A 26,828-nucleotide genomic window follows, 5' to 3' on the forward strand; every position below is an offset into this window, starting at 1 on the left:
CCCCGGGAATTAACTGCTCCCATTCTGCTATAAGCAAGACAGTGATGTCCTTGGAAGATGGGCATAATCTAACCTTAAGCAGAATTACTGTCATGCTCTCTGTTTTCTGATAGTTTTGTCCACAGGACTTCCAAGGCACCCTTGTGTTTGTTTACACAAGTCCGTTGCTTTCAGGTTCGGGCGAAGCTGCGTGAAATCGAGCAGCAGATAAAGGAACGTGGCCAGGCTGTGGAGGTTCGCTGGTCCTTTGACAAGTGCCAGGAAACCACAGCAGGTAATTTCCTGTAGGATAAAGTTTCTCTTTCCCTGCTCCGTGTGTAACCCTGACAAACTTCCTGAGCCTTCTCTTCTCCAGGCTGACCTATCCCAACTGTCTCAGCCTTTCCTCATAGCAGGGGTGCTCCATCCCTCTAAACATCTTCATGGCCCTCCTCTGGACTCTCTCCAACAGATCCATGTTGTCCCTGTGCTGGGCACCCCAGAGCTGGAGGCAGCACTGCAGGTGGGGCCTCACCAGAGTGGAGGAGGCACAGAGTCACCTCCCTCACCTGCTGCCCACACTGCTTGTGATGCAGCCTAGGATACAGCTGGCTCTCTGGGCTGTGAGCTCATGTTGCCATGTCCATGTCCAGCTTCTCATCCACCAGCATCCCCAAGTCCTTCTCATCAGGGCTGCCCTCAGTCTGTTCATCCCCCAGGTTCCTCTGGATGGCATTCCATCCTTCAGGAGTGTCACCCAAACCACTCAACTGGGTGTCATCTGCAAACCTACTGAGGGTGCACTTAATCTCTGTCTGCATTACCACTCGTCACTGGTGTCCATTGGGACTCTGAGCCTTTGACCACTGCCCTCTGGATGGGACTGTCCAGCCAATTCCTCGTGCCCTGAACAGTCCAGCATGCCTGGTGTTGTGTAGGCCATCCCACTGCCAAAAATACCAGCGTTTTGGTGGTGACATGAGCCACGGAACCACGTGTTAATAGTCTGGGCCCATCTGTTTCTTCCAATGTCATTGCCTGCAACTGGAAGAGTGGAAGAGAAAATAACCTGTGTTCCACAATGCCCTGCTAACGATCCCAAGGCCCTGAAGTCCCTTTTGATCACCCTTGGATTACACATTGGGACTTTGTCTCCCCTTATGTGGGAGACCAGTAATGGGTGATTGTCTGAGGGATGTACCACTCTAGGAAGTTTCACAATATGATGTCCTCAACCCAGGCCCCAGCGAGGCAGCAGTCTTCCCTTAGAGAAGGGTCCATCTGGCTTTTGGATGAAGGGTCCAAACTTTCTGTTCCCCTTAGAAGAGAATCACCTATAACTACAATTCATCTTTTCTTCCTCATTGAACTGGTCTTGATACAAGGTGTAGGCCTTTCTGACCTTGGAAACACATCTGGTGTTGCTCTACAGTCTGTTGTACCAGGTGCCAAATGTGCATTTCTCTTCTCTGTTCTCTTCCAGGTTTCACTATTGGCCGTGTCTTGCACACTTTAGAAGTTCTGGACAGTCACAGCTTTGAAAGATCTGACTTCAGCAACTCTTTGGATTCCTTGTATAACAGGATATTTGGCCTGGGTCCAACCAAAGACAGTCATGAGGTGCTCTGGGACTTTGCTGCTGGGCCTTGGTGTTGGACGTGGCTATGTTCTTGTTTATATCCCACTGTTACTGTCCTGTGTCTGCAGAGAGCTGACTAGGTAGTGGCCTTTGGCCAAGAGATGTGACCTCCATTGAAAAGGATTTCATGCAGCCTTGTTAGGGAGGTACTAAAGTGAGAAGGGGGGGTCTGTGCTTTAGAAAGTCTACACTAAAAAATACGTGTAAGCTTGAGAGAATTTGCACAGCTGGGAAGAGTCTCCTGATGAAAGCCATCAGATTGATGATAAAGACTTGTTATGTGTCTGAGAGGAGTAAACTTGTCAAATTCTGGAGTGGCTGCTGCTTCCTGGAAGTCTGGGAGCTCACAGTTCAGGTTCCTCTTAGGCTGGGAGGTGACGTATTTGTGATGTGTAGGACCATAGTGCAGCCAGTACTGCACTGGTTCCTGGCAGTGGGCTGCAGCACTGGCTGTTGGCACACTTTGAATTGTGCTGTCAAGAAGCTGTGTTTCACTCAGTGCTGTAATTAGCACTTCATAGATGTGCTGCTGAAAGAGATGATTTCCTGAAGCAGAGTGAGTCTGGAGATTTGTCAGGGGCTGTGGTTCACCTCCTGTTGCAAAACGGAGTCAGGGGAGGAGGGCTCTAGCTTGACATCCATCCTTTCTGTTAGGAAGAGGGGAATGTATCAGTCTTTGGGCTGGGCTTTATTAGAAGCAGGCTCCCTGTTCTGTCTGCTCCCCCCCAGTTTGGCTCATGTTCTCACTGCAGTGCTTGTACCTGAACAGATCTCCCCAGATGACGATGCAGTGGTGGCCTTGCTGTGCGAGTGGGCCGTCAGCTACAAACGCTCCGGACGCCACAGGGCCATGGTGGTGGCCAAACTCCTGGAGAAGCGTCAGGCAGAGATAGAGGCTGAGGTAGGTCCTTACTCCTGGGAGACTCTCAGCTGCAGGGGAGAGCAGAGGTTACCTAACTATGGTTACACCGAAAGGCAAAGGCAATCAGTACAATGCCTCTTGGCACTGGTGCTGCACTAGTTATGGCATTTGCTTGGCACTAGTTATGGCATTTGCTGCACCTAACCCAGTGTAGGTCATAAATGAGCCTGTGGGATGGTGCATATCACGTTTCTTGGGTAGATGTGAGGACAGCTGATCGCAGTGCAGGAGCACTGGTGTACTTGGAGACTGTGAAGTAGCTTACAGAAACCTGTGTGGTGGCTTTCCTATAAGCGCAAGATAAAAAAAATTCTCTTGAAGACTTCTTCTTTTGGAGTTTATGGATAGGGAGTTTCTCCACTGTGTCAACAGCTGGGACTTTTTCCTGTTTCTGCAGAGATGTGGGGATTCTGAAGTCGTGGATGAGAAGGGCTCCATCTCCTCAGGCTCCCTGTCAGCAGCCAGCGCTCCTGTCTTTCAGGATGTCCTTATGCAGTTCCTTGACACTCAAGCTCCTATGCTAAGTATGTAATAAGAACTTGTGGTCTTCCAGTTTCTGGCTTTCCCTCTCCTGCAGACTTTGAATTTGTGTGCTGTTCACTTGTGTGTAGGTCTTGGGTGTATCTAAAGTCTCTCTCTGGCTTCCTTGCAATCCAGAGCTTACCTTGGAAGGAGAGGAAAAGCAAATTGCAGGGCCAGGTGACAGAAAGATAATGCAGAAGCACTTCTGTTAACAGAGCATTGACCAAGGATGGATGAGTGTGGCTTAGTCAGAAATTACTTCAGGCTGAGAACTCGACGGTTGTTTTTAAGCAGTGACAAAGCTCTGGAATAATTTTTCATGGGAAGTACTGTGAACAAATTAAGTGGGATAGAATACAGCTCTGAATGATGCAGGCAACTGTTTGTACACCCAGGAACAGCACTTCTGAGGTTAAAGTCCTGTGCCTCTGGGCTGTGACACTGGAGAGCATTTGACTTAATTGCTAATTTTTGAAACTGGGTTTTCTGATTTTAGTCCCTGCTGTGACCTCAGAACTGTGTACCAGTCACTGTGTTGAGATCGTGGGAAACGCTTTCCCTCACCCTGGGTTGGGTCACTGGTGTTGCTCAGTGTGGCAGAAGAGCTCTGATAGCCCTGACTGTCTGTGTTGTCTTTTCAGCTGATCCTGGGAAGGAGAACGAGAAGGTGGAGTTCTTTAACCTGGTGCTGCTGTTCTGTGAGCTAATCCGACACGATGTCTTCTCTCACAACATCTACATGTGCACGCTCATCTCCCGGGGTGATCTGGCCATGGACTCTCACGGGCCTCGCCCGCCCTCACCCTTCGATGACCCTGCTGAGGAGCATGACAGGAAGGAGGGGGAGGGGAACAGTGGCATCAAGCTGGAGGTGAGAGCACCATGGCCCTCCTGTGCACATCTCTGTGTTTTGCTTGCCCATTTTTATCAACTTTGCAGCCTCCTTGCTATTACGTGCTGGAGGATGTTCCAGTGACTCCTGCTCCTCCTTCCCCCAACCTGTTTCCTTAGCATCTCAGTTGAAGTGGCTGGAAAGAACCTCAGATTGTAAAGGGTTAGATAGGAAGATCTTGCATGGTTTGAAACAGGGCAGGATGTCATGAGGTGCTGTGTGAGGCCTGCCCGTGGTGACTGCAGTGTATTAGGCTCCAACTTGTCAGGCACCATGGATGTATTGGTGTATTCCTTGTCACTGTCCAATGTGGACATCAAGTGCTGTAGTCAACAAATACTCTCTTGTTCCCTGATGCATCACTGAGATGTAAAGCTGCTTTTTCTGTTCCCAGGACACAGGTCTTTCAGAGCCCATGGACATCGACCACAACCCCAGCATGCTCTTTGATGACATGGAAAAGACAGACTTTTCGGTATGTTCCTGCTTTTTCTACCTACTCAGTAAGTAGGTCAGTGTGTAGCACGTGCCTTGCATTTGTGTATCTCTCCTGTAGGGCCAGTGTGCTGGGAGTGGCTGGGTTGTGTGGCAGTTGACACTGTAAAAGGTTCATATAATCTGTTCATGCAGGTTGGTGTCCATCAGAGTAGAGTGAGTTGCAGTCATTCTTTCAGAATGCTTTTATTAGTAATAAAAGTAACCTGTGGTGGTTGAAAAGTCCACTAGTCTCTACATTTATCCAGCCATTTCTGGCCTTTCAAGGTACGTGTTAGGCAAGTGTGATGTGCAGAGCAGGCTTTCCCAGGATCCTCACTTCTTCCGTGGAAGTGGTTGTTCCCAGAATTTTAAACCATGGTTATTAATTTTCCTATAGTTTTTAATTCAATTTACAACATGGACCAGGAGCAGAAATGGGAATAGTCTCTTAGAACATTGTCTTGGTCACTGCCCTAAGAACTGAATGTTTCTACAACCCTCCCTCCCTCTTCCCACTCCTTTCTAGGCCTGAGCAGATGTACCTTCCTTCAGCAACCTTTACTGTTGCATGACCACGTTCCTTAACTACCTGTTCTTACGTCTCCCTAGATGTTTTCTCCACCAATGCATTGTGAATCTAAAGCCAGCCCTTCCCCTGAGAAACCAGATCCTGAAAAGGAAGCAAAGCCTCTGCTGAAGGATAAGTGTGTGGAAGGAATGCTTGCATCCCTGTATGACCAGCCTCGGCACATCCAGTATGCCACACACTTCCCTATTCCTCAGGTACGAGACCTGCTTGTAACTGCTCCCCTTGTGCTCTGCTGAGGCTGCTGTGCTTCCCTGCTGGGGGTGGGTGAGGAGCAGTCGTGCTTTTCCAGATGTCTTCTTGCTTACTCCCAGAGAAGCTTCTGAGATGAAGCTTTCCTTTTCCTTAAAGAGATCCAGATGTGAGAGAAGGTTAAGGCGCTGGGGCTCGTGGTTGCTAATGCAAGTTGTCTCTTCTGGTTCCCCAGGAGGAGTCGTGCAGTCACGAGTGTAACCAAAGGCTGGTCGTTCTTTTTGGGGTTGGAAAACAGCGGGACGATGCTCGGCACACGATCAAGAAAATAACCAAAGACATTCTGAAAGTCTTAAACAGAAAGAGTACTGCAGAGACAGGTTAGTAGAGCTTGAATCACTCCTTCCTGAAGTAGGAGCATCTTTCCACTTGGCTGGCTCCCTTGTCTGGAGTCTCACAGTGAAAGGATTTTATGTAATCTGCAGTGTGTGGTAAGAGGTATTAGTGGTATTAGTCTGAAATGGTGCTCTTTTTTTCAAACATACTGACTAGCAAGTAAGACAATCAGTTTCCTGTTGACAATATCTGTTTAACTGGGCTTTTCTTCAGAAGAGAATTGAGTCATGCAAAGTTCAGAATCAGACTCTGAGCAAAACTTTGACTTCTCAGGCACATGCTAGATCCACAGGATAGGAAATTCGGATAGCTGTGTCAAAACCATTAGAAAACCTCTGATGTCCATCAGCTGAGAATCTGGCTACAATTTTTCTCTCTTAGTCTGATGCCTGAATGTGAAATGTGGTAGAAGGTGGAGTTCTCTGACGAATTTTGAGGCTGAACATCTCCTGTCCAGAATGCCTGTTCCCATCAGGGAATAGGTATTCCTCTAAGTCAAAAGAGAAGGGTGCTCCAAGGAGTACCTTCATTTGGGATAGCCCTACTGTCATTCAGGAGGTTAGGAATTCCTTCCTCAGCCATTTGTTTTGAACTCAGGTTGGTCCTTGTCAAGGTCAGGGACTCAACCTTTTGGCCATACTGCATGAAAGGAGCTGGTCTTGCTGAGGGACTGGCAGGAGGCAATGGCTGATATGTAGTCCTCTGGTGAGGAAGGGAGCCTAATACTGGTTTTTTAATCCTCCCAACTTTGGTAGGTGGAGAGGAAGGCCAGAAGAGGAAAAAGAGCAAGCCAGAAGCATTCCCAACAGCTGAAGATATCTTTGCAAAGTTCCAGCACCTTTCTCACTTTGATCAGCACCAGGTCACATCTCAGGTATGAAAATCTCAAGACTGCTGTCCTTCTTGGGCCCTTTGTGTTAATGAGAGCAACTTCCTGGAGGGGAAGAAGGGAGGTGGGCCCAGTGAGGGCCTTCTGCAAGGGGACACAGCACTGACTGTTGTCTTGCACTTGCAGGTATCTCGCAATGTCTTGGAACAGATCACCAGCTTTGCTCTGGGAATGTCGTACCACCTGCCTCTGGTGCAGCACGTGCAGTTCATATTTGACTTGATGGAGTACTCGCTCAACATCAGTGGTCTTATCGACTTTGCCATCCAGGTAAGGGCAGTGTGCTCTGCTGCTTCCTGGGGAGGGATTCATCCCCCTGAAAGGCAGCAGATCTGTGCTCTGGGGATCGTTGGTGACCCTCTGACCTGTGTCATGGAGGTGGTCAGATTAGGTGGTCATTGTGATGCTTCTGGGCTGCCAGCTGTTAGGAATAGGTTGTTCATGGCAGATAGTCTTACATGTTCTGTTCTGAGGATTATTCTTCCAGAGACTTTGGGCTTTTCTCCAAAGGACTTCCATTCAGTCTCTGTCTCTGGTTGCAGCAGGGCCTTGTTCTGAGTGAGAAGGGGATTGTCTGTCTTTGGCACCTTGCCTACCTTGCTCCCCTGGAAAAATCCTTGGCACATGGCAGCTCAAGCTGCCTTCTGGATCCTGCTAAAATCCTGTTGCTGTTTCTGCAGCCTGTACCAGGTGTCTCTTGAAGCCTTGCTGATGGAATTGGGGCTGTTAGCCTGAAAAGGATAGCCAAGTGAGATTTATGCAGGATAGAACTACCAAACAAGCTGCTTGATACTACCTGCAGCCATATCCCCATCACCCTCTGACACCCAAGCCCTGACAGCCCTTTCTGCTGCCTGAGGCATTGTGCCTAAGTGTGGGGTGCCAGCTGTTCCCCAAGCAGAAAGTTGCCTGGCAGCCCTTTCCTGGCAGGTCCTAGAGGCTGTGGGTTTGGTGTGCCTCCTCCCTTTCTGACCATACCTTACCCCTGTGGCTGTTGAAGGGTTTTTCTGTCGTTGGGTGCAGTTGCTGAATGAACTGAGCGTGGTGGAGGCAGAACTGCTGTTGAAATCCTCCGACCTTGTTGGCAGCTATACCACCAGCTTGTGCCTGTGCATCGTGGCTGTGCTGCGGCACTACCACTCCTGCCTTATCTTGAACCAGGACCAGATGGCTCAGGTCTTCGAAGGGTAAGGGTGTCTCCCCCTCGCTGTGTGTGTGTTCTGGGGGTTTGTAAGGGATGGGGACATAACCTGTGTCGTTCCTAAGAGGTGGCAGCTTTGTGCCCGAGGATTCAGCCCCACTTGTTTCTCGTCTCTGTGCAGTCTGTGTGGGGTGGTGAAACACGGCATGAACCGCTCGGATGGCTCCTCAGCAGAGCGCTGTATCCTGGCCTATCTCTACGACCTGTATACCTCCTGCAGTCACCTCAAAAGTAAATTTGGGGAGCTCTTCAGGTGAGTCTGAAGCAGGTGAGATGCAACGGGTGCTGCCCAGTTTAGCACCTTGACTTAAGCTTTGATTGTGATTTTGGTTGATGGGATTGTCCCTGAGATGCGCTCTGTTGGTGAACGGGGGTCTCGTGAGTAGTGGCCTGTTTGACTTAGTGGGTCCTCTTGCCTCTTAGATCATCAGGTTGGTTTTGGTAAATTGCCTTCAGTAGTTCTCTGCACCTCTACAGGTCTCTACTTACCTCACCCCTAGAGAGTAGACAAGAGTTCTGTTCCTGCCAAGCTGATGACTGAGCAGTTCATCCTAAAGGTTGTTCTCTGCTTCTTAGTAATCCTACCATTTGGATAAAGGACCTTTTAGCTGTAACAGATAATTCAAAATGTCATTATAGTGTAGAGTAACACTCAGAAAGCAATTAAATGTTACACATTGTTTAGAAAGGAGTGGAGAACAGACCAGAGGGCACCATGAGGCCACCGTTTAAGTCATGACACAAGTGTGCCTTGTGGTTTGGGGCAACAAACTCCAAAAAGCATGTAGAGGAGTTAGGCCCAAAGGAGAGTGAGTGGACAGATTATCAGACATTTGGAATTACTTACTTCTGAGGAACGGAATCTCCTTTCCACAGAAGAGGAGTACAGAGGGGGAATGATAGAAACTCTGTAAAGTTCTGGTTGATATGGAAAATAAACTGAACATTCAGTATGTCCTGCAATACAAGCACAAAGGAGGAGTGAATAGAAAATAACAAACGGAAGAATCTTTGTTGGTACACAGAGACTGTGAATTTCAACATATTCTTGCCCAGGGAGGGTTTGTCTTTGCTTACCAGAGTTCAGTGGCAGCTCAGTTTTTTGTGTTCCTGATCTCTTCTCTGTCCTGGTTAGTGACTTCTGCTCCAAAGTGAAGAACACAATCTATTGCAATGTTGAGCCATCTGACTCCAACATGCTGTGGGAACCAGAGTTTATGATTGACACTATTGAGAATCCATCTGCACATAACTTCACCTACACCAACCTGGGCAAGAGCCTCAATGAAAACCCGGCCAACCGCTACAGTTTCGTCTGTAATGCACTCATGCACGTGTGTGTGGGACACCACGATCCAGACAGGTGAGAGGCAGCACTTTCAAGGTTCTACTGAGATAGTAAAACCTTTAGGTGAGGGTAAGAAAGCCAGTAGCCACTTCTTGGCTGTCTTGGGGTGTGAAGGAGGATGAAATGTGGGGTCCCTTAAAGAATGGCTGACCTGATGGCATGCATGAGTAGCAAAGCTGACCCTCTGCTTTTTTCATTATTTATTTAACAGGGTGAACGACATTGCTATCCTGTGTGCTGAGCTAACTGGCTACTGCAAGTCTCTAAGTGCCGAGTGGCTGGGTGTGCTCAAAGCTTTGTGCTGTTCCTCCAATAATGGGACCTGTGGCTTCAATGATCTCCTCTGCAATGTTGATGCAAGTGCAAACATTCAAAAGGGGAAAAGGAATTGAAGCAGGAGTGGAGGGATCCCTTGGGAGAAGGCAAAAATAAACAAGGGATGGAGGCTTTGTCTTCTGAGGGCAGGGAGAAGGCTTTGAATACGGGGGGCTGCCTTTGGTGTTTGTTGCAGCCTGGGCTGATCCTGGACATTGATCAGGGGTTATGGGTCCTTCTGCCCTCCCCCAGCTCCTAGGCAAGCTGAGGAATTGCTGACAGAGGGAATGAGGTAGAGGCTGTTGTGATCAGTGGCTGATCTCCTCTCTTTCAGGTCAGTGACTTGTCTTTCCATGATTCCTTGGCCACCTTTGTTGCCATTCTCATAGCCCGGCAGTGCTTGCTGCTGGAGGACCTGATCCGCTGTGCTGCTATCCCCTCCCTCCTCAATGCTGGTGAGTGCATCCCTGCACAGAGCTGGTCTCAGTCTCAGTTCTGGCCCACAGGCCTGTCCTTAATGGATACTTGGTGAACCCTGTTTTGGCTAGAGCAGCCAGCTGACCAATTGGGCCTACAGCACCTGGGTCACTGCCTTTACTCTGCCACCAGCCTGCCCACCTTTACTCTGGGGAATGCAGCATCCAGACTCTTGACAGATTGAACTTGGAGCAAGCAGAATGCAGTGTTATGTCACTGGGGATAATACTGGTGGATTTGCTCACTTCCATGTTAATTGCTACACATGCCCCATATTTGTAAATACAATAAGGCTGCTGGGGCTTCTCAACTGGCTGCTCCAGGGCAAGTGCACTGTGAATAGCTTTTGGACTGAGAGTCAGCTGTCCTGGTGCTTAAGACATCTCAGTTGGCTGTTCTCTTTACATAGCCTGCAGTGAACAGGACTCAGAACCAGGAGCACGTCTGACCTGCCGGATTTTACTCCATCTGTTTAAGACTCCGCAGCTGAACCCGTGCCAGCAAGACGGCAGTAAGTGAATGAACGTGGAGCCTTTATTGTGAAAGTACCGAGGCTCTTGCACCCAAAGAAGAGAGATGCTAGACCTTCAGATTAGAGATCATAACCTCCTTGCTTTGAATAAAGCAGGCAAAGCCTGATGCACTGCTTTCTGCAGAGGACAAAGAACAGTATCCTTCCATTTATGTCAGACCGTGGTAGCCAGGCACATTGGGGAGAAGGCTCTTGGAGGCAGGAAACCAGCCAGTAGAGGTGGCCTTGCTGTCACTAAACCATTAGAGTAATGATCACTTCTTTTTTTATGTCTTGAGCTTTGTATAGCCTCTTAACTTGGTGCCAGAAGCTGCTGTTTTACAGCACTCCCTTTTTGTCTGATGATGGAAGCAGTCCAGGAAGCTCTGTTCTTGGCTCCTCATCAGTATCCTGATAGCTCAGATTTCTAAATCCAGCCTGTATTCTAGGTTTAGGGTACTGTTGGAGCTTGGAGTTCACAACGCAGGCACTGCACCCCATTTGGATTTCATGGTTCAGTTGTCACAGTGTGATTGGCACTATGCTTCACGAAACCTAATTAAATGGACCTCATGTTACAGCTAGGAAAGGGACTGGCCTCAGGATTCACTGAGCTGGATTTTGTGGTACTTGCTGGCACATAACTCAGGCAGCTCTGGAGCCCATGCCTTTCTCTCCTGCTGAGTGTTGCCTTTCCCCTTTGTCCTCTTTGCAGACAAACCCACGGTGGGAATCCGCTCTTCCTGTGACCGTCACTTACTGGCAGCTTCCCAGAACCGTATTGTGGATGGAGCAGTCTTTGCAGTGCTGAAGGCTGTCTTTGTTCTGGGTGTGTACCTGTGTTAGCCTGAACCTGTAAGAATGTTTGTCAGGGGAGTGGGAGGAAGGCACTGTATTTATGTGTTGGCTGTACTGAAGGCCAGAGGAGATCCATTCTGGTGAACATGTGCCTTGTCCACAGCCCTGTGGTTGAGCTCTGAACACACTTTGAATCCCTTGGCTGCAGAGAGATCACTGATCCCAGAAGGAGTTTACAAAAGCTCAGAGTGTTTTTTTGAATCAGGCTTTGTGCTTAGCGTTGTTGATTAAGTGACACTTGTGTTTTTCTTTTAGGAGATGCAGAACTGAAAGGCTCTGGCTTTTCCCACCCTGGAGGTGTCGATGATCTCATGGATGATGAGCTGGGCACCAGGAAGGCTGGTGGTCGGGTGGTAACTGTAGAAACAGCCAGCTTGGATATTTATGCCAAGTATGTGCTAAGGAGTATATGTCAACAGGTGAGTCTGTCCCATCTCTAGGATTGTCCCTATCCCTTCTGCAGATGGATATATCCCATGTGCCTTCCTGCAGGTTGAGTTTGGCAGGTGTTTCTTTGAAAGGTCAGTGAAGAACCTGTGATGTTTCTGTCAGGAGACAGCTCTGAGGATTGCTCACCTTTGTTAGCAGAACACAGAGAGGCAAGCAGTGATCAAGAATTGCCCTGTGCAGGGACTGCACATCCCCTTTGCTTTGGCAACAGCACAGGCCTCATGTCCAAGGAGGGCAGTCCTGGGGGTGGGATGCTGAGATGTGTGCAAAGATCAGCAGAGAAAGACAGTTTGTTGAAGTGATAAATGGTATCTTTCAGAATGCACCTTTAGTGTGCTTGCAGCTAGGCTGTTAATGTATCCCTGGGCTTTGCATTGCCCTGTTTAGTTCATTAAAGGAACAACAACAAAGGCCTTTTGCTTAGCCTAATCTGACAGCACCAGTATTTCTGTTCCTTTGTGGAAGACTGATAATTGAGGAGCTGAAACCTGGCTAATAAGATTGCAGGGTGGAGTGGATGTTCCATGCTGTATGGAAATGGGTGTTGAAGGGTTTCCTTAGCCTTGATTGGTGGTTTATTCTGTCACCAGGAAAGATGCAGTGTTACAATTTGAAACCTGTATGTTGTATTACTGATGTGCAGACCCAGCACGTTGGTCCTGCGTGTTGTCCTCATGCTGTTGTTATATTAATTGGCTCGTTACACAGCAGTGTACCAGCCTACCAAAGGAGAATTGGAGCCACCTATTTACAAGCATAAATTCAACATACTTGATTTTACTGAAACCTGACAGTAGCATTTACAGCAGATATTCCCTTGCTGGTCACAGTCTACATAGGGAGGACTCAAAGTAGATAAAGAGTGTGTGTGTGTGTGTACAGCAAGGAGTAGCAGTGTCAGGTATCACTGCTCGTGCCATTTGTTGTCTGTAATGGTTATGTAGGACTGAGCATTCCATTGAGTTACCACCAAATTGTGCCAGAGCTCCTACAGGGTTCCTGCAGCTGTAAAGGGCTGCTAAAACGATGTGTTAAATATTAGCATTTCCAGTTTGAGCAGTGGATGCTGCAGAACTGTCACTATCAATTTTGAAATGCCTGTGAAATGCCTTAAATTACAGGTTGTGATTTCCCAATCTCAGATTCAGGTATATATTTTATAATAGACTTCTTTGTGAGGTGATCAGGAAAAGGAGCAGATTATAATTAATTTAAAGGTTTCTTCATAGATTCATAGATTGGTTTGGATTGGAAGAGACCTTAAAGGTCATCTGGTTCCAACCCCCCTGCCATGGGCAGGGCACCAGTGGTTAGAGTGCTGTCCCCTGCTGAGAGGGACTTTCCAGCTTACTAGGCTTAGCATCAGCACTTGTATGTGGTGAACTGGATCCTTATCTCTCCTTCTCCGGTTGTCACTTTGCAGTAGAATAATTCTCTGATCAGGCTTGCTCTGCAGCTGCAGAAGTGCTTATGTAGCAGTCCTCTGTTGATTTTAATTTAATGAATTTGCTTAATTTTAAATATGAAAAAAAATTCTGCACTAACAAATGCTGCAGGTTAACTGTAAATTGTGTGAAGAAGTGCCTACCTCATGTTTGTTTTGGAAACTGCTGCCCTTATTACATACATTTAGGGAGCATCAACTGAAATTGAGTGGCTGACAGTAATAGTTTTCTGTCTCCCTTCTCATGATATGTGACTTTGTAAATGGCTTGCATCCAGTCAGTAGTTTTCCTTTGCAGACTTTGAGAAGTAAAGCAATTGGCATTTGCAAAGTATGGCAATGTGTTTTCCATCATTATTTGAGAATTGAGGGGTGTGCTTTTCCTGAAGACATGTTCTGGTTTAGCCTTTGCTGCAGCCATGAGTTACCTAATTTAGGACAGCTCCAGAGCTTTGCTGTGCAGCAAATAGACCAAACAATTTTAAGTGATCCCTTCTGATCTTTTGAGCCCAAGTGGCAGTGTGGGTGGAGCCTGGACATGGCAGTGGCTGTGCGCTGTTAAATCACACCAATATTTTATCAAAGGAAAGAGCAACTGCTGTGTTTCACTACTGCTGACTTGTCAGAGTTGATGTTTGCGCTGTTCCGGTTGCTGTGCTGTGCCTGACGCCTGCTGAATCAGGATAGTACAGTTCATGAAGAGAAATGATTATCAGGCATAACTGCATACTAATAAGGCTTTTATGATTTTGATGTGTTCCGTGCATCTCTCTGAGACTGAAAGCAGGGGCGTTGGTTTGGAATCAGACATCAGTTTGACTGTGCTGACTCTGCCTTTGTCTTGCAGGAGTGGGTAGGAGAGCGATGTCTGAAGTCCCTCTGTGAAGACAGCAATGACTTGCAGGATCCTGTCCTCAGCAGCACTCAGGCCCAGAGGCTGATGCAGCTGATTTGTTACCCACACCGGCTGCTGGACAATGAGGAAGGAGAAAATCCTCAGCGGCAGAGGATTAAACGCATCTTACAGGTGCAGGCTCCTGCCAGGGTCTAAGAGTGTCCTCGGAATTGTGGTGTGGTGTTAGAGTGGGGCTGTCCCACACACAGCCCTCTGAGAGGCCTGGCACTCGTTATGGTGGGAGCTGAGGGTGTGGGTTGACAAAGTCCGAACTGAGATAAGGAATCCCATGAAGTGTGTGTGTTTGTGTTGCAGAATTTGGACCAGTGGACCATGAGGCAGTCCTCCCTGGAGCTGCAGCTCATGATTAAACAGACAGCAAACAATGTGAGTTTCTGCTCAGAGGGGACCATACAGGGATGTGTGAAGTGGCTACTTGTGAATTGGTGGGGAGGTGGCCTGGCAGAAGTGGGAACAGGGAGAAGTACACGATGAGGGAATCAGGCCTGTGAAAGCCAAGCTTGAGAAGGAAGCAATGGGACTGAGACCTGAAGAGCACCAGCCATGGGGAAGTTGGCAAACTGGGTTTGTAGTGAGTTGTGTTGAAATGTGCAAGTCCTGTGGGTGACAGTTGGTGCTCTCAGAGAAGGACTTGGCTGTCTTTTCTTCCCTATCTCCAGGAGATGAACTCCTTGTTAGAAAATATAGCCAAGGCCACCATTGAAGTATTCCAGCAGTCAGCAGAGACCAGCTCTGCTAGCTGTTCTGGTAATGGAATCAACAGTATCAGTAGCTCAACCAGTGCCACACCTGCCAGCAACAAATCCAAACCCATCCTCAGGTAGGTGCAGAGCCAACGTGCAGCTCCCTCGTAGATGAGTCTGAATTATAAGGTGGATTGCAAACTGCTTTTCTCTCCTGTGTTGTCACAGCTCCCTGGAGAGATCAGGAGTGTGGCTGGTGGCCCCTCTGATTGCCAAGCTTCCAACATCAGTGCAGGGCCATGTGCTGAAGGCTGCTGGAGAAGAACTAGAGAAAGGACAACATTTGGGGTCATCGTCCCGCAAAGAGCGGGACCGCCAGAAGCAGAAGAGGTGAGTCCAGGGAAAAGGGCAGGCAGTGTTTGCTGTGCTGATCCCCCAGCCTGGCAGTATACCTCCTTCTCTCTTCCCTCTGCAGTATGTCCCTCCTGAGCCAGCAGCCCTTTCTGTCACTGGTGCTGACGTGCTTGAAAGGACAGGATGAGCAGCGGGAAGGCCTCCTCACCTCCCTGTACAGTCAGGTCCAGCAGGTGGGTGTTCTTTTCTCCCTCACTTTGCTCAGGGGCTCGCCCCTCCAGCAGGCAGGCTGGAGGACATGGCCTCAGGATGTTGTCTGTCTTGGAATAGGGTGCTTGAGCTGACCATTTCTGAGTCACTAGACAGTGAGCAGTACAAGCTGCTCTCCATAAGCTCCAGCATACAGCTTGTGGTGTCTGTCCTCTTCTTCTGCATGTCTTAGATTGTTACCAATTGGCGGGAGGATCAGTACCAAGACGACTGCAAAGCCAAGCAGCTGATGCACGAAGCCCTGAAACTGCGGCTGAATTTGGTGAGCAGTTGCAGAAAAAGAGCTTATCCATATGGGGTGAAGAGTTGTCTGCCTTTATCTCTTTATCTTTTTTTTTTTTTTTTCTTGGAACATACACACATTGGAGGGGCTATATATGTCCTGATGCAAGGAAGTAGGAGAGACACTTGTGCTGCTTCTAGGTCTTGAGACCTGAGTGTGACAGAGTGCATGGATCAACTCCCTTGCTCTGTTTAATCAGGTTGAAATCCAAAGACTTGGTCTCTCTTTTGTAGATGTGCCTTCCCATTTCAATGCCTTTTCAGTCTGCAGCACTACTACTTGCATCTGAGGTTTGTCCTGCTGACAGCAGTCTTCTTCAGCTCTCAGTGGGATTTAAGCTCCTTTAAGCTCTGTTTAAGTTAAGCTTCTTTCTCACTTTTAAGTCTCAGTAGTTTTTTGGGGCCCTGTGAGTAAACTCCCTTTCTTTGCCAGGTGGGGGGAATGTTTGACACAGTCCAACGCAGTACACAACAGACAACTGAATGGGCTGTGCTTCTCCTGGACATCATCAGCAGTGGCACCGTGGACATGCAGTCAAACAAGTAACTTTCTGGCTGACTTCTCATCCATACACTTCCCAAAGGAGGCAGTTGTTAGCGTGGCCCCATTTCCCCTGTGAGCTAGCTGTCTCTTCAGATGATCTGTCAGAAGTACTGTGACAGCTGAAAGAGGCTTCGAAGTAATAGCAGGCCATGACTTAGGTCCTAATATCCAAGTGCCATATCCAGAGCAAACAGGGCTTTCCAGATGCAGAGAGATATGCAGGGGAGAGCTGAGTCTGGACCTGCTTTTTAGAGATGCTGAATGGATAGAAAGGAGTCCAGTCTTTATCTGTGATACTGCACTTAGCTCAAGTGGGAACACCCTGTGGTGTATAAGCAAAAGGAGGACTGGTGTGGGAGGTTAGTCTGAAGACTGGATCTTCTGAGTAGTCATTACTCTTGACAACCTAATATAGTGCTTGGTGTTGCTGTGATGGCAGAGGCTTTATATCAGCTTCTCAGGTGACCTTGACCTTTCTGCTCTGGCCAACAGTGAGCTCTTCACCACGGTGCTGGATATGCTGAGTGTTCTCATCAACGGCACCCTGGCTGCTGACATGTCCAGCATCTCTCAGGGCAGCATGGAGGAGAACAAGCGGGCGTACATGAATCTTGTCAAGAAACTCAGGGTGAGGGACACCAGCCCCTGTGTGGGGAGCAGAGTGTGCTGTGTTGTGGCTGTCCTGCTGTGCAGATTTGCCTTTGTCATGAATGGTACCTGTCCTGTTGCTGCTGTTTAGATGAAGTAGTGAGGGTGGCCCCTGTGGCTGAAGGGTGTGAAGGTGAGAGGGGTGTAATGCAGGGATGGAGGCTGAAACCAGAGAGGCATAGGTGGGCTTTGGATGGTTTTTCCTGAGCAATTCTTCAAGTCTTCTCTATTCCACTTGTGCAGAAGGAGCTGGGGGACCGGCAGTCGGACAGCCTGGAGAAGGTGCGACAGCTACTGCCACTTCCCAAGCAGACCCGAGATGTCATCACCTGTGAACCTCAGGGATCACTCATTGACACTAAAGGCAATAAAATAGCTGGCTTTGATTCCATCTTCAAGAAGGAGGTAAGTGAAGCATTTTTGTCCGTATCACAGCTCCTGAGTGCAGGTGTCACCTTGAGTCTGCACAGCTTGGGAGGCATCTATGTGTGTGCCTTGTTCCCTGACAGCCTTGAGGTGGCTGGCTGCACACAGACAAGCTGGCTCATACCCATGTCCAAAAAGGGCAAAGCTGGGTGCTAATGCTTGGTGATACATGCTGCTGTGGCCTGAGATGTCAGTCAAACTTTGGGTTTGTACTTATGCTTATATAAAGCATAAAGAGACACTCATAATCCCTGTCACATAAGCTACTGGGCAGTGCCAGTGTGCAGGAGACTGGCAGAGGTGGGATGAAGGAAACTGGCAGCTGTTGATGAAGGCCTTTAGAAATCACTGCTTTACCAGCTAGAAGAGAAAGGACCTTTAGGGTGGGGGGCACAGGCTGTTTACTGAGAGCCAGAAGAAAGCATGGTTTCCTTTACCCTCATAGGAATAACAACAGGGACTTGGAGGTTCTCATCTCTTTTGCTTTAAAGGGTTTGCAAGTCTCTACAAAGCAGAAGATTTCTCCTTGGGATCTCTTTGAGGGCTTAAAGCACTCGGCCCCCCTCTCCTGGGGATGGTTTGGGACAGTCCGGGTGGACCGCAAGGTGTCCCGCTTTGAGGAGCAGCAGAGGCTCCTTCTGTATCACACACACCTGAAACCCAAGCCCCGCAGTTACTACCTGGAGCCGTTGCCACTGCCCCCTGAAGAGGAAGAGCCTCCCACACCTGTGGCTTTAGAGCCAGAGAAGAAAGCTGCAGAACCAGCCAAGGCTGACAAATCAAGCTCCAATCCTGCCGCCTCTACTGAAGAACGCAAGAAGAAACAGAGCAAAACCAAGAAACGCAACCAGTCTGCCAGCAAAACTGAGGTAATGGAGTGCCCAGCAGCTGTGGACCTCCTGTGTCTGCCATTCCTAGTCACAGAAGTCTCCCTAGAGTCTTCCTGAGGAGCCTGAGGGTGGTGTAATGGTGAAGATATGATACGTTTCCTCTCAGCTGGGAGTGCTGGAGCTCTGTCCTGCTCTCTCTAGCCTGGGGCAGGGCAGACATTTTCTTAATCTCTGATGGGAGGGAAGGAGGCTGCCCAGGTCAGATAGCATTTCAGTGCATATTGATATTTCTTACTCCTTTGTCTTTGCAGGACTTTGTGTTGGGCCCGAGCCGAGGGGTTTCCTACGGAGTGGGTATGCCTACAGATCTCTTGCATCACCAGTCAGGAAGCACGATGTCGAGGTTGGCATATGGGCCCTCACCAGTGGGTCTCTATGCCCAGAATCAGCCTCTGCCAGCAGGTAGGTGCACAGGAGAGCTGAGCATCGTGCACCTCTTTGGGAACCTCCTGTAAGAGCCCCTTCTGTGAGATGGCCCTGTGCAGGTCCCTACGCTTTGTCCTTTTGCCTGTCACTCCTAGACACAGTGATGAACAGTCATTCTGGAGCTATGGGCTGCACCAATACCTGTGACTAGGCAGCCTGCTTCTCTTGTAGGTGGCCCTCGCCTGGATACATCCTACAGACCTGTGCGCATGCCACTGGGAAAACTGGTTCAGAGTCGTCCTCCGTACAGTGGTGTGCTGCCTCCAGGGATGGGCAGCATGATGGGCATTGACCCCTCCTACAAGCCAGTGTACAGGCAGCAGCCTCCAGTATCCCAGGGACAGATCCTGAGGCAGCAGCTCCAAGCAAAGTTGGTAAGTCAGAGCTGTGCTCTTGCTGACTCCCTGGTGTAGCAAGCCCAGGCTGTTTGGTGCTGTCCCTTCTAGTCAGGACTGCCCAACCCTGTCTCTCTGTCTTCTGTGAAAAGGTATTGTCTCGTGTCTGTTCCTCTGGTGCCACCTGCTCTGTGGGCCCACGTCACAGACAGCTGGGGAGAGGCTGTCCCTGAAGGGCTCTGGGGCATCTGTGGCTGCTGGGCGATGAGAGGGGCATGTCCTGGCTGTGGGGAGGCAGGTTTTTTAGTGGCCTGTTTGTCCCAGGTCATGGTGAGGCAGCAGTCATGAGCATGTGCCTGCTGTGCAGCAACCTCGTGGGCTAAGCAGTGAAGGTGCTTGTCTGGTTTGGTGGGAGCTGCTGAGGAGAGAGCAGAAGTGTTCCTGCCCTTTGGAGATGTTGGGAAAAACGTTTCTCTGTTGCCTTCCAGCAGGGCCAGGGCATAATGAGCCAACAGCCCGTGCGCCAGATGGCTCCGACCCCGTCCTATGGAGCACTGCAGCCCTCCCAGGTAGGTGGCAATTCACAGGTAGGGCTGGAATCTGGCTTCCAGCACAGGGCAGCAGCTTTATTCTTGCTGCTAAATCCTGTAAGCTTTTGGCTTTTCTCCCTCCTCACTGAGCCTCCTTGTGATAGTATTCACAGGAGGCTGATGTCCTGTGTTCCAGATTCTCTTTTCTACCTTCCCCCGTGACTGAAAAAGGCTTTTTGTTTCATTTCAGGGTTACACTCCTTACGTCTCCCACATAGGCCTTCAGCAGCACCCCTCCCAGTCAGGCACGATGGTACCTCCTACCTATTCCAGCCAGCCCTATCAGAATTCCCACCCCAGCTCTAATCCTGCTCTAGTGGATCCTGTTAGGCAGATGCAGCAGAGACCAAGTGGCTACGTGCACCAGCAGGCCCCTGGCTATGGGCACACCTTGAGCAACACACAGAGGTATGTCCTGCCCTGTGGGATGTTAATAAGCTGTATTTCATCGAGGGCTTCCCTGCTCTGCTCAGACAACCCTAACAGCAGCCTGTGAAAACCCTCTTCTCCATGCTGTGTTATGCAGCATCTGTGTCATTTGCACCCTCAGAGGAACATCTTTATCCAGCTTTGAGTCCTGGGAAGAGACAGAATGAAATTTGGAAATGTTAGTTGCAGGCAGGAAGCAGTGTTACCATTCAGAGAAAAATGGAATAGAGAAGTATGAGGGAAAATTATCTGGTAAAGTCATAGTTTTGGTTTCAAATCCAGCCAGCAGATCACCATCAAAGGGCTAGATCTGGGATTTCTAGTGCTCCTGAGCAGGCATAGATCCAGCAGGGAAACCATGCAGAACAGTGGGATGAGGACTGTTACTTAGGGCTTTTAGAAAAAGAGGTTGGATTAAACCCTTGAGAGGCCCTGGTGACCCTCACCTTTCTGCAGACACAGCAAGGATTGCAGGGGACTGTTTGGGCTGTCTGTTGATGGCAGAAGTTGTGTTTGGATTAAAGAAGCTGGCTACCTTTTAATGTTCTCCTCCACAAGCTTTCCTCTTCTCCTGCAGGTTTCCTCACCAGTCAATACAGCAGACCCCCATGATGAGTGGGATGAACCATTTGGGTCCACAGGGAGTCCCCTCAGGGATTCGACCCAGCCAGATACTTCCTGACCAGCAGCAGCAGCAGTACCTGAGGCAGCAGCAGCAACAGCAGATGCTGAGGGTGAGTGGTTGCTGACAAGAGGAAGGCTGCTGGAGCTGGAGGAGGCTTGCCCAGAGCTGTTCACCTCTGCCCCTCTGTGTCAGGAGGGATGTCAGCTCTGTTGGGGTTGTCTGTAGTGATTTGCTGGGCAGTTCTCCCTTCCTTAGAGCTGCCCAGCCCTGATGGAGACACCATACAAGAGCAGGTAAAGTAGTTTAAAAAAAAATTTTAGGGGCATATCTGCATTTCTCAAGATCAAAATAAGCGTTGTTTGCAGTTTCCAATGGCAGAAAATCTGGTATGGATCAGTCCATGTACTCCATTGCTGACAGTGTTTGGTGAAAAACTGATCCAAAGTCACCCGTTAGACCCAACTCCCTAGGTTCAAAGAAACTCACAGGCATGTGTCAACAAACATGAGAATTCCATGGATTTGCATTATGGTCTTATGAATATTAAATACTTATGTAATACAGGTACATTTCTTGGAGTTATAGAAGTGTATTGAATTGACAGAGAAACAGAATTAGTTTAATTGGTGAATTGGATACCTTATGGGAAGACCCAGCGAACCTGTGGAATGTGGGGACACTTCACATGGCCCAGAGTGCTGAGTCTTTGTGTTCAGAGAGTGGCCTGAGTGAGACAGTGGTTCCTGCAGAGAGCTGCAGTCAGCACTATTTGAGAATTGCTGCCTTGCACTGGACAAGAGAACTGCCTCGAGCACGGTCAGCAGCTTTTAGCCCTTTTGATGAGTAGCACCCCCTGACTATTCACTTGGTTTCTTTTAGCATTCTCCATCACTCATATTTAGAAGAACATGCCTCAGACAAATTGCTAACACTTCTCCTGGCTCAGTAACTTCATGTATACCTTCAGCTTTTAGCTGACTTGGCTTGATTGCTTAAAAAACCCATGAAGGTGGAGTGCCCAAGATCTCCCTTGTTGCTGTGTTACCAGAGCCATGCCAGATGTAGAACAGACTCCTGGTGCTGGAGCTGATTGTCATGGTGCAGTGGCTTGTAGAAAAGGGGGGATGGCCTTTTGGTGTGTCTTGCATGGGTTGGGAGGCAGGTGTTGCAAGAAGGTAGGACGTGAAATTGGGAGGGGTATCCTGGCTCATTTAGTCAGTCATCTGCTGTCTTGTGTACCCAAGTCATAGCATTGATTCCAAGAGCTGAAGTGACCAAACTGGTTTAAGGTGAAGGTTGGAAGGCTGTTGTAGAAACTGCCTTTGTCTTGACCCCTTGGTCCAGGTCTCAATGTGTTTGTAACTGGTTCTTGTATGAATTTTATTGTCCACTGTGTGCTGCTGTTTACTGGCTGTTCTTTCTCTGTGATGTTTACCCAGTGTATTCCTGGGGAGCACTTGCAGGTTCCATAGGTCAGGTTTTTCTAGCCTTCTTTCATAAGATACTGTCCATTCTCCTGATTGTATTTGTCTGTTTTCAGAGTCTGTTCAAGGTTTGAACCTTGGCCCTTTGAGCCAGTGCTGGGAACTGCACATACCATCACCACCCTGGGTTGTTATGATAACATTAGTAGTGTTCTGTTTCTGCCAGAAATTCTTCTTTTGACCTAGAGAGTTAAAACCTACTTTGGCAGATGGGAGAATTGTCTGACAATTGGGAGAAATAAAAAACCTTGAGATTTCTGGGTATATTCTGACTCCAACACACTGAACATTCTCACCATAACTAGGTCTGTAAAGATCTGGGTTTGAGCACTGCATCCAGTTTTATCTGCATCCTTTTATTGAAGTGGAACACCAGCTGGCATGACTGGCAGGAAAGGGCAGCACGATGGATCAAAGAGTTAGGGGATATGACAGAGAAGGAAAGTCTGAAATAGCTGGGCATCACATTAGAGAGGCAAAGACAAGAGGAGAGAGAACTCTCTGAATTTTTTATCTTAAAAAAAAAAAAAAAGAAACCAAACCCCCTTTATCTCTTCTTATCCCTTGGCTGTAGGAAAAGAAATGGCCCTAAAACATAACATATAAGATTCAGGGTAGAGATCAGGGAAAACTCCAATAGTGGGAGTAACTGTGACCTGGAGTGGATTGTGTAGGGAGGTTACAGGAGCTTTGTTGCTACCTCTGGAAAGAATTTGAGAACAACTCAGGCAAATACTCAGTGAAGTCAGTATTGATCTTAACTAGGAGGCAAGAGATAAACCAGTTCTTAGTTGCTTTCTATTCTTGTACCTTATTTGCTCCTAATAATTGCCTGGTAATGACCAGGTAATGACTGGGAGTTCTCTTCCTGCCATCTGTCAATACTCATCTTGCAGAATACTTTGTTGCTGTCCCTGTATTTCTTGCTATTTCTCAGCCTGGGGCAGGGTCCTGGTGAAACTTGGGTAATTTAGGAACCTGTAAGGAAAATGGTGTAAGAGAGTGTGTTAGTGCATGGAACACCCTTCCTCTGCAAGCCCTTCCTGTGCCCTCTTGCTGCGTACACTGCCCTGATGGTCCCTTCTCTTTTGTCTTCACAGCAGCAGCAGCAACAGCAGCAACAACAACAACAGCAGCAGCAACAGCAGCAGCAGCAGCCCCAGCCACCACAGCCCCAGCCCCAGCAGCAGCCCCAGGTGTCCACAGTGCCTCAGCCACAGGCGCAGGGCCAGCCCCCAGGGCTGGGGATGCAGGCTCTTCCCCCCCAGCAGCCCATTGTGAGTGTCCAGCACGAACCCAGCTCTTTCACCTGCTCTCTCCCTCCCTGAGCTTCCCAGGGCTCGTGTGAGTGCTGAGGCTGCCAGCCAGGTGCTGTGGCTCTGACTGTGTTTCTCTCTTTGCAGTTCCAGCGCCAGGGCCTTCAGCAGACGCAGCAGCAGCAGCAAACAGCTGCTCTGGTTCGACAGCTTCAACAGCAGCTTTCCAGTAAGCCTGAGTGTTCTTGATCCTGTTGCTAGTCTCCTCCCTGCTGTTTTCTATTGCAGGTACTCTGGTGTAGAGAAGCAAGGCTGAGCCAGACCGTCTGTCTGAGGCCATAACTGATGCTGGCAGGGAGGTGGCATCAGGAATTAGAGCTGCCAGGCCAAGGGGCACAGCAGCAGGGCAGGCAGTGCTTGCCAGCTTGTGAGCAACCTTCCAGACCTTCCTCCTGCTGCCTGCAGAGGGATGAGGGAGCTGAGCCTTTGTAGGGACTGCCACACAGCCTTCCTGAAAGGATCCAGTGTGCAGCTTTAAATTCTTGGGGGGTATTTTCTCTGCCGCAGGTGACCTCTGAGGGGCACAGGGAAGGTGTAATCCTGAAGTACTCACTTGGTGGATGACCCAGAGATGCTGTGGTTCTGTTGTGAGCAAGACAAGACTTCTTGGAGGCAGGAAGGGTACTCTGGGAAGTGTAGCTGCACACTTGCTGTGTTTGTGGTGGTCTGTGGGCTTTCGTGGCTGCTGTCACGACAGGGTAATGGCATAGATGGTGTTCAGTCTGGCACTGTATTCCTATAATCTGTATTGAATTACTGGCTGAAGGATCAAGAAACAGAATCCAGTGTCTCTGCTGTTCCCTTCTGAATGGCCTGTCTGCTGTCACCTCATGGGCTTCTCTGCCATTAAAATGGCAGAAATGCTGTGGAAATGCCCAGAAATGGACCACACAATTGGTTGGGTTTTTTTGCAGTGAGTGTGAGACTGTGCCAGATGTGGTGATGTGTGGAGTGGGCAACTTTGAAATTGTGCTTATACTTGTTCCCTGATGGAAAATCCTTAGTCCTTGTGACCAAGAAGAACTCCCCAAACCCAGAAGTATTAGTGATTTTAATATGCTAAGTTTCCCATTAGCCTGATTCACAAACCACAAGTCTGTGCCAAAAGATCCCAGCAGGACACTCAGGTGCAGGAAGGCCTCCTGTAAGAATCTGAATGTAGCAGAATAGCCATGATTTTGTATCCTGTCTGTTCAGCAAACGGAGCTGTTGTAAATGGAGCAGATGTGAGGGTCCAGTGCAGCCATGTGTCAGCAGGCAGCTTCCATGCTGCTTCCTTGGGTTTGCATCAACTCCCCTGGAAGCATCTGGAGTTCTTATTTGTAGTGTCTGGGATGGAGTGGAAAACAGGAGGTAAACCAAGAGCAGTGTGCAGGAGGGGACAAGGGTACTTTGGGCCCAGGATAGGCTGCCTTAGGAGGCTCCAGGGTATACCTGAATGTCCAGCAGAGTTGAGAAGGTGGCAGGCCAGCCAGGTTACACTCATCTCCTTTTACTTAGTCTGACTTAATGTCAAACATGTTGATGTGGTTTTGGGGAAAAAAAAAACAAACTGATGCTCAAGTATACTGTGAGCACTATAAATCACAAAACATCAGTCCTGGCAGTTTGGAAGTTCATGAAGTTCTTGAATGTAACTTTACTTTTTTTCCCTGCTTTTTTTGTGCCATCTGGAAGTGCTTTGGGGGTGTATTTCATTTGTACTGAGAGACTGACAGGGAGCCAGGATAATTGTCTCTGAAGCCTAACTCTGGTTCCTGTGTGCCTTAGGATGAGTGGCACTAGCTGGCTGAGCAGCTTTTTTTGGCTGCAGGAGTTGTGTAGTCTTTCAGGACTGATTTTCTTTTAAAATCAGAAATAATTAATCCATAAACTCATCCTCCCTGCTAGCTGCTGCCTTTCAGGGCTGTGCTGTGGTCCTCCATTCTACCACGAGAGACAGAGAGATCTCTGGAGAAACGTCAGAATCGGGACTGGCACGTATCTGTGTCTTCCTCAAAGAATGTGAGATCCTGGCTGTGCTGCTGCCCAAAGGCTCAGGCAGATGTGCAGAGCAGAGTTGTATTTTTTTCTTCTTATGGCCTTCTCATTCAGCTTTGGTGATGTGGGCAGGGGGATTTCTTGTGTGAACTAGACTTGTGACTGTCAAACTCTGCCTTGACCTCCACAGATACACAGACACAGCAGAACAACAACCCATTTGGACGCTACTGATCCGTGGCACCTTCGGACTGATCCAGGAGGGAGACATCACTGTGGATGGATGGATACAACCTCTTCAGCCTGACCCACAACCTGGGGCAGTCCCAGCCTCTGTCCTTGGGCCTGCGTCCCCAGTGCTGCTGCTGTCTGTTCTCACGGGGAGATGCCAGGAGGAGAGTTTTATTGTACAGAGAAAGTGTTTTTACTATCCGATTTCTACAAATGTTTATGGAGATCCCTTGTGGCTGATAGTCTCCCTTCCCACTTTGGTTTCAGTTTTTACTCAGTTTTTAGTATTTTTGTTAAAATAATGATTAAGACATTGTAAAATTTTGTACTTTATTTATACCAGATGGACTCCATCCTGCAGACATTCTCGGATGAATACAGAGAGCTTACTTTGCAAACTGAGTGTGTTTTCAGAGCCTGCCTTTCCTCCTCAGCACCTCCACACGTGGTCTTTATCTCTGTCTCAATAGAACTTATGCCTGCATTTTCAGCGTTTGTGAAGGCTAAACAGTTTGGTTTGGGAAGGAAAGCCCTTCTTCCCTGTTTGTTTCATAAGCTGCTGTTCACATACTAGCAAGGGTTTGTGCAAGCTTTGTAGGATTTATATGTTGATTAAGAGCTTTACTAGTAGTCTGTGGTGTGTTCCACCAGGACACAGGTATAAAGCAAAGAGGGTAATTCTGAGCTCTAACAAGCCCAGCTTCCCCACCACAGCACTTACTGAGATCTCAAGCTCATTACCTCTGCAGTCTAGGAGGAGCTGCACACCAAGTGCACTCACAGTGCTGCTGCTTGTTCCCCATCGCAGCAAGGTTTGGCTGATGAGCACCAGGGCTCCTCTGTTAACTCCTTCCTGACAGCCCCACTGCTTTCTCTGCATTCTCAACTTCTGACCTGGCTAGTGCAGCCTGCTGGCATGGGCTCTGCTCCTAGTGCTCTCTGCTCTCTGTTGAACCTGGAAGCCACCACGACCCCCTGTGTTCCATCTTTGGTTCTTCCTCAGCAGTTTGAGCTGTGTTCCCTGTGGTAGCTTTTCTTGACCAGCATCTGCCTTCTGTCCCATCGGTGTGGGATAGGGTGAGGGTCTCAAGGACTCAGCAGCGAGCTGCACCTGCTCTTCATCTGAGGGCACATAGTTCTGCAGGGTAGACCAGAGCATGAAGGAAAGCTGAGCCCTTTCCTCCCTAGGAGCAGGTGTGGGGCAATTCTCTAGGGGCAGCTGGGTGGCTTGGCATCACACCACCCTGTGCTCTGCTCCTCCACAAACTCTGCTGCCCCTGCACCTCTGCCATGTGGCTGCA

The 26,828-nt window shown here is 48.8% G+C and overlaps 1 protein-coding gene across 3 annotated transcripts in view; it reads left to right on the forward strand.

Moving 5' to 3' along the window:
• The window catches only part of MED12 (mediator complex subunit 12), a 37,591-nt gene extending 11,666 nt beyond the window's left edge, over positions 1–25,925 (forward strand). Inside the window, exons 10-45 of one of the 3 annotated variants that reach the window (XM_050310271.1) lie at positions 175–274; positions 1,463–1,599; positions 2,388–2,519; positions 2,938–3,064; positions 3,704–3,933; positions 4,349–4,429; positions 5,041–5,214; positions 5,445–5,589; positions 6,361–6,479; positions 6,621–6,764; positions 7,518–7,681; positions 7,817–7,948; positions 8,831–9,058; positions 9,255–9,399; positions 9,693–9,813; positions 10,245–10,346; positions 11,062–11,175; positions 11,460–11,623; positions 13,946–14,125; positions 14,309–14,380; positions 14,674–14,834; positions 14,926–15,087; positions 15,173–15,284; positions 15,494–15,583; positions 16,037–16,146; positions 16,640–16,775; positions 17,039–17,200; positions 17,713–18,090; positions 18,363–18,513; positions 18,709–18,911; positions 19,361–19,441; positions 19,653–19,870; positions 20,469–20,625; positions 23,101–23,277; positions 23,404–23,485; positions 25,487–25,925. In XM_050310271.1, the coding sequence (XP_050166228.1) occupies positions 175–274; positions 1,463–1,599; positions 2,388–2,519; positions 2,938–3,064; positions 3,704–3,933; positions 4,349–4,429; positions 5,041–5,214; positions 5,445–5,589; positions 6,361–6,479; positions 6,621–6,764; positions 7,518–7,681; positions 7,817–7,948; positions 8,831–9,058; positions 9,255–9,399; positions 9,693–9,813; positions 10,245–10,346; positions 11,062–11,175; positions 11,460–11,623; positions 13,946–14,125; positions 14,309–14,380; positions 14,674–14,834; positions 14,926–15,087; positions 15,173–15,284; positions 15,494–15,583; positions 16,037–16,146; positions 16,640–16,775; positions 17,039–17,200; positions 17,713–18,090; positions 18,363–18,513; positions 18,709–18,911; positions 19,361–19,441; positions 19,653–19,870; positions 20,469–20,625; positions 23,101–23,277; positions 23,404–23,485; positions 25,487–25,530 (5,235 nt within the window). In that variant the 3' untranslated portion in view covers positions 25,531–25,925. The remainder of the gene's footprint in view (positions 1–174; positions 275–1,462; positions 1,600–2,387; positions 2,520–2,937; positions 3,065–3,703; positions 3,934–4,348; positions 4,430–5,040; positions 5,215–5,444; positions 5,590–6,360; positions 6,480–6,620; positions 6,765–7,517; positions 7,682–7,816; positions 7,949–8,830; positions 9,059–9,254; positions 9,400–9,692; positions 9,814–10,244; positions 10,347–11,061; positions 11,176–11,459; positions 11,624–13,945; positions 14,126–14,308; positions 14,381–14,673; positions 14,835–14,925; positions 15,088–15,172; positions 15,285–15,493; positions 15,584–16,036; positions 16,147–16,639; positions 16,776–17,038; positions 17,201–17,712; positions 18,091–18,362; positions 18,514–18,708; positions 18,912–19,360; positions 19,442–19,652; positions 19,871–20,468; positions 20,626–23,100; positions 23,278–23,403; positions 23,486–25,486) is intronic. The other 2 variants (XM_050310273.1, XM_050310272.1) reach the window with 2 other exon arrangements.
• Positions 25,926–26,828: the final 903 nt, after the last annotated feature.

This window comes from Myiozetetes cayanensis, unplaced genomic scaffold (genome assembly GCF_022539395.1).
Source record: "Myiozetetes cayanensis isolate MyiCay16 unplaced genomic scaffold, myiCay2020 scf15, whole genome shotgun sequence".
Taxonomy (NCBI): domain Eukaryota; kingdom Metazoa; phylum Chordata; class Aves; order Passeriformes; family Tyrannidae; genus Myiozetetes; species Myiozetetes cayanensis.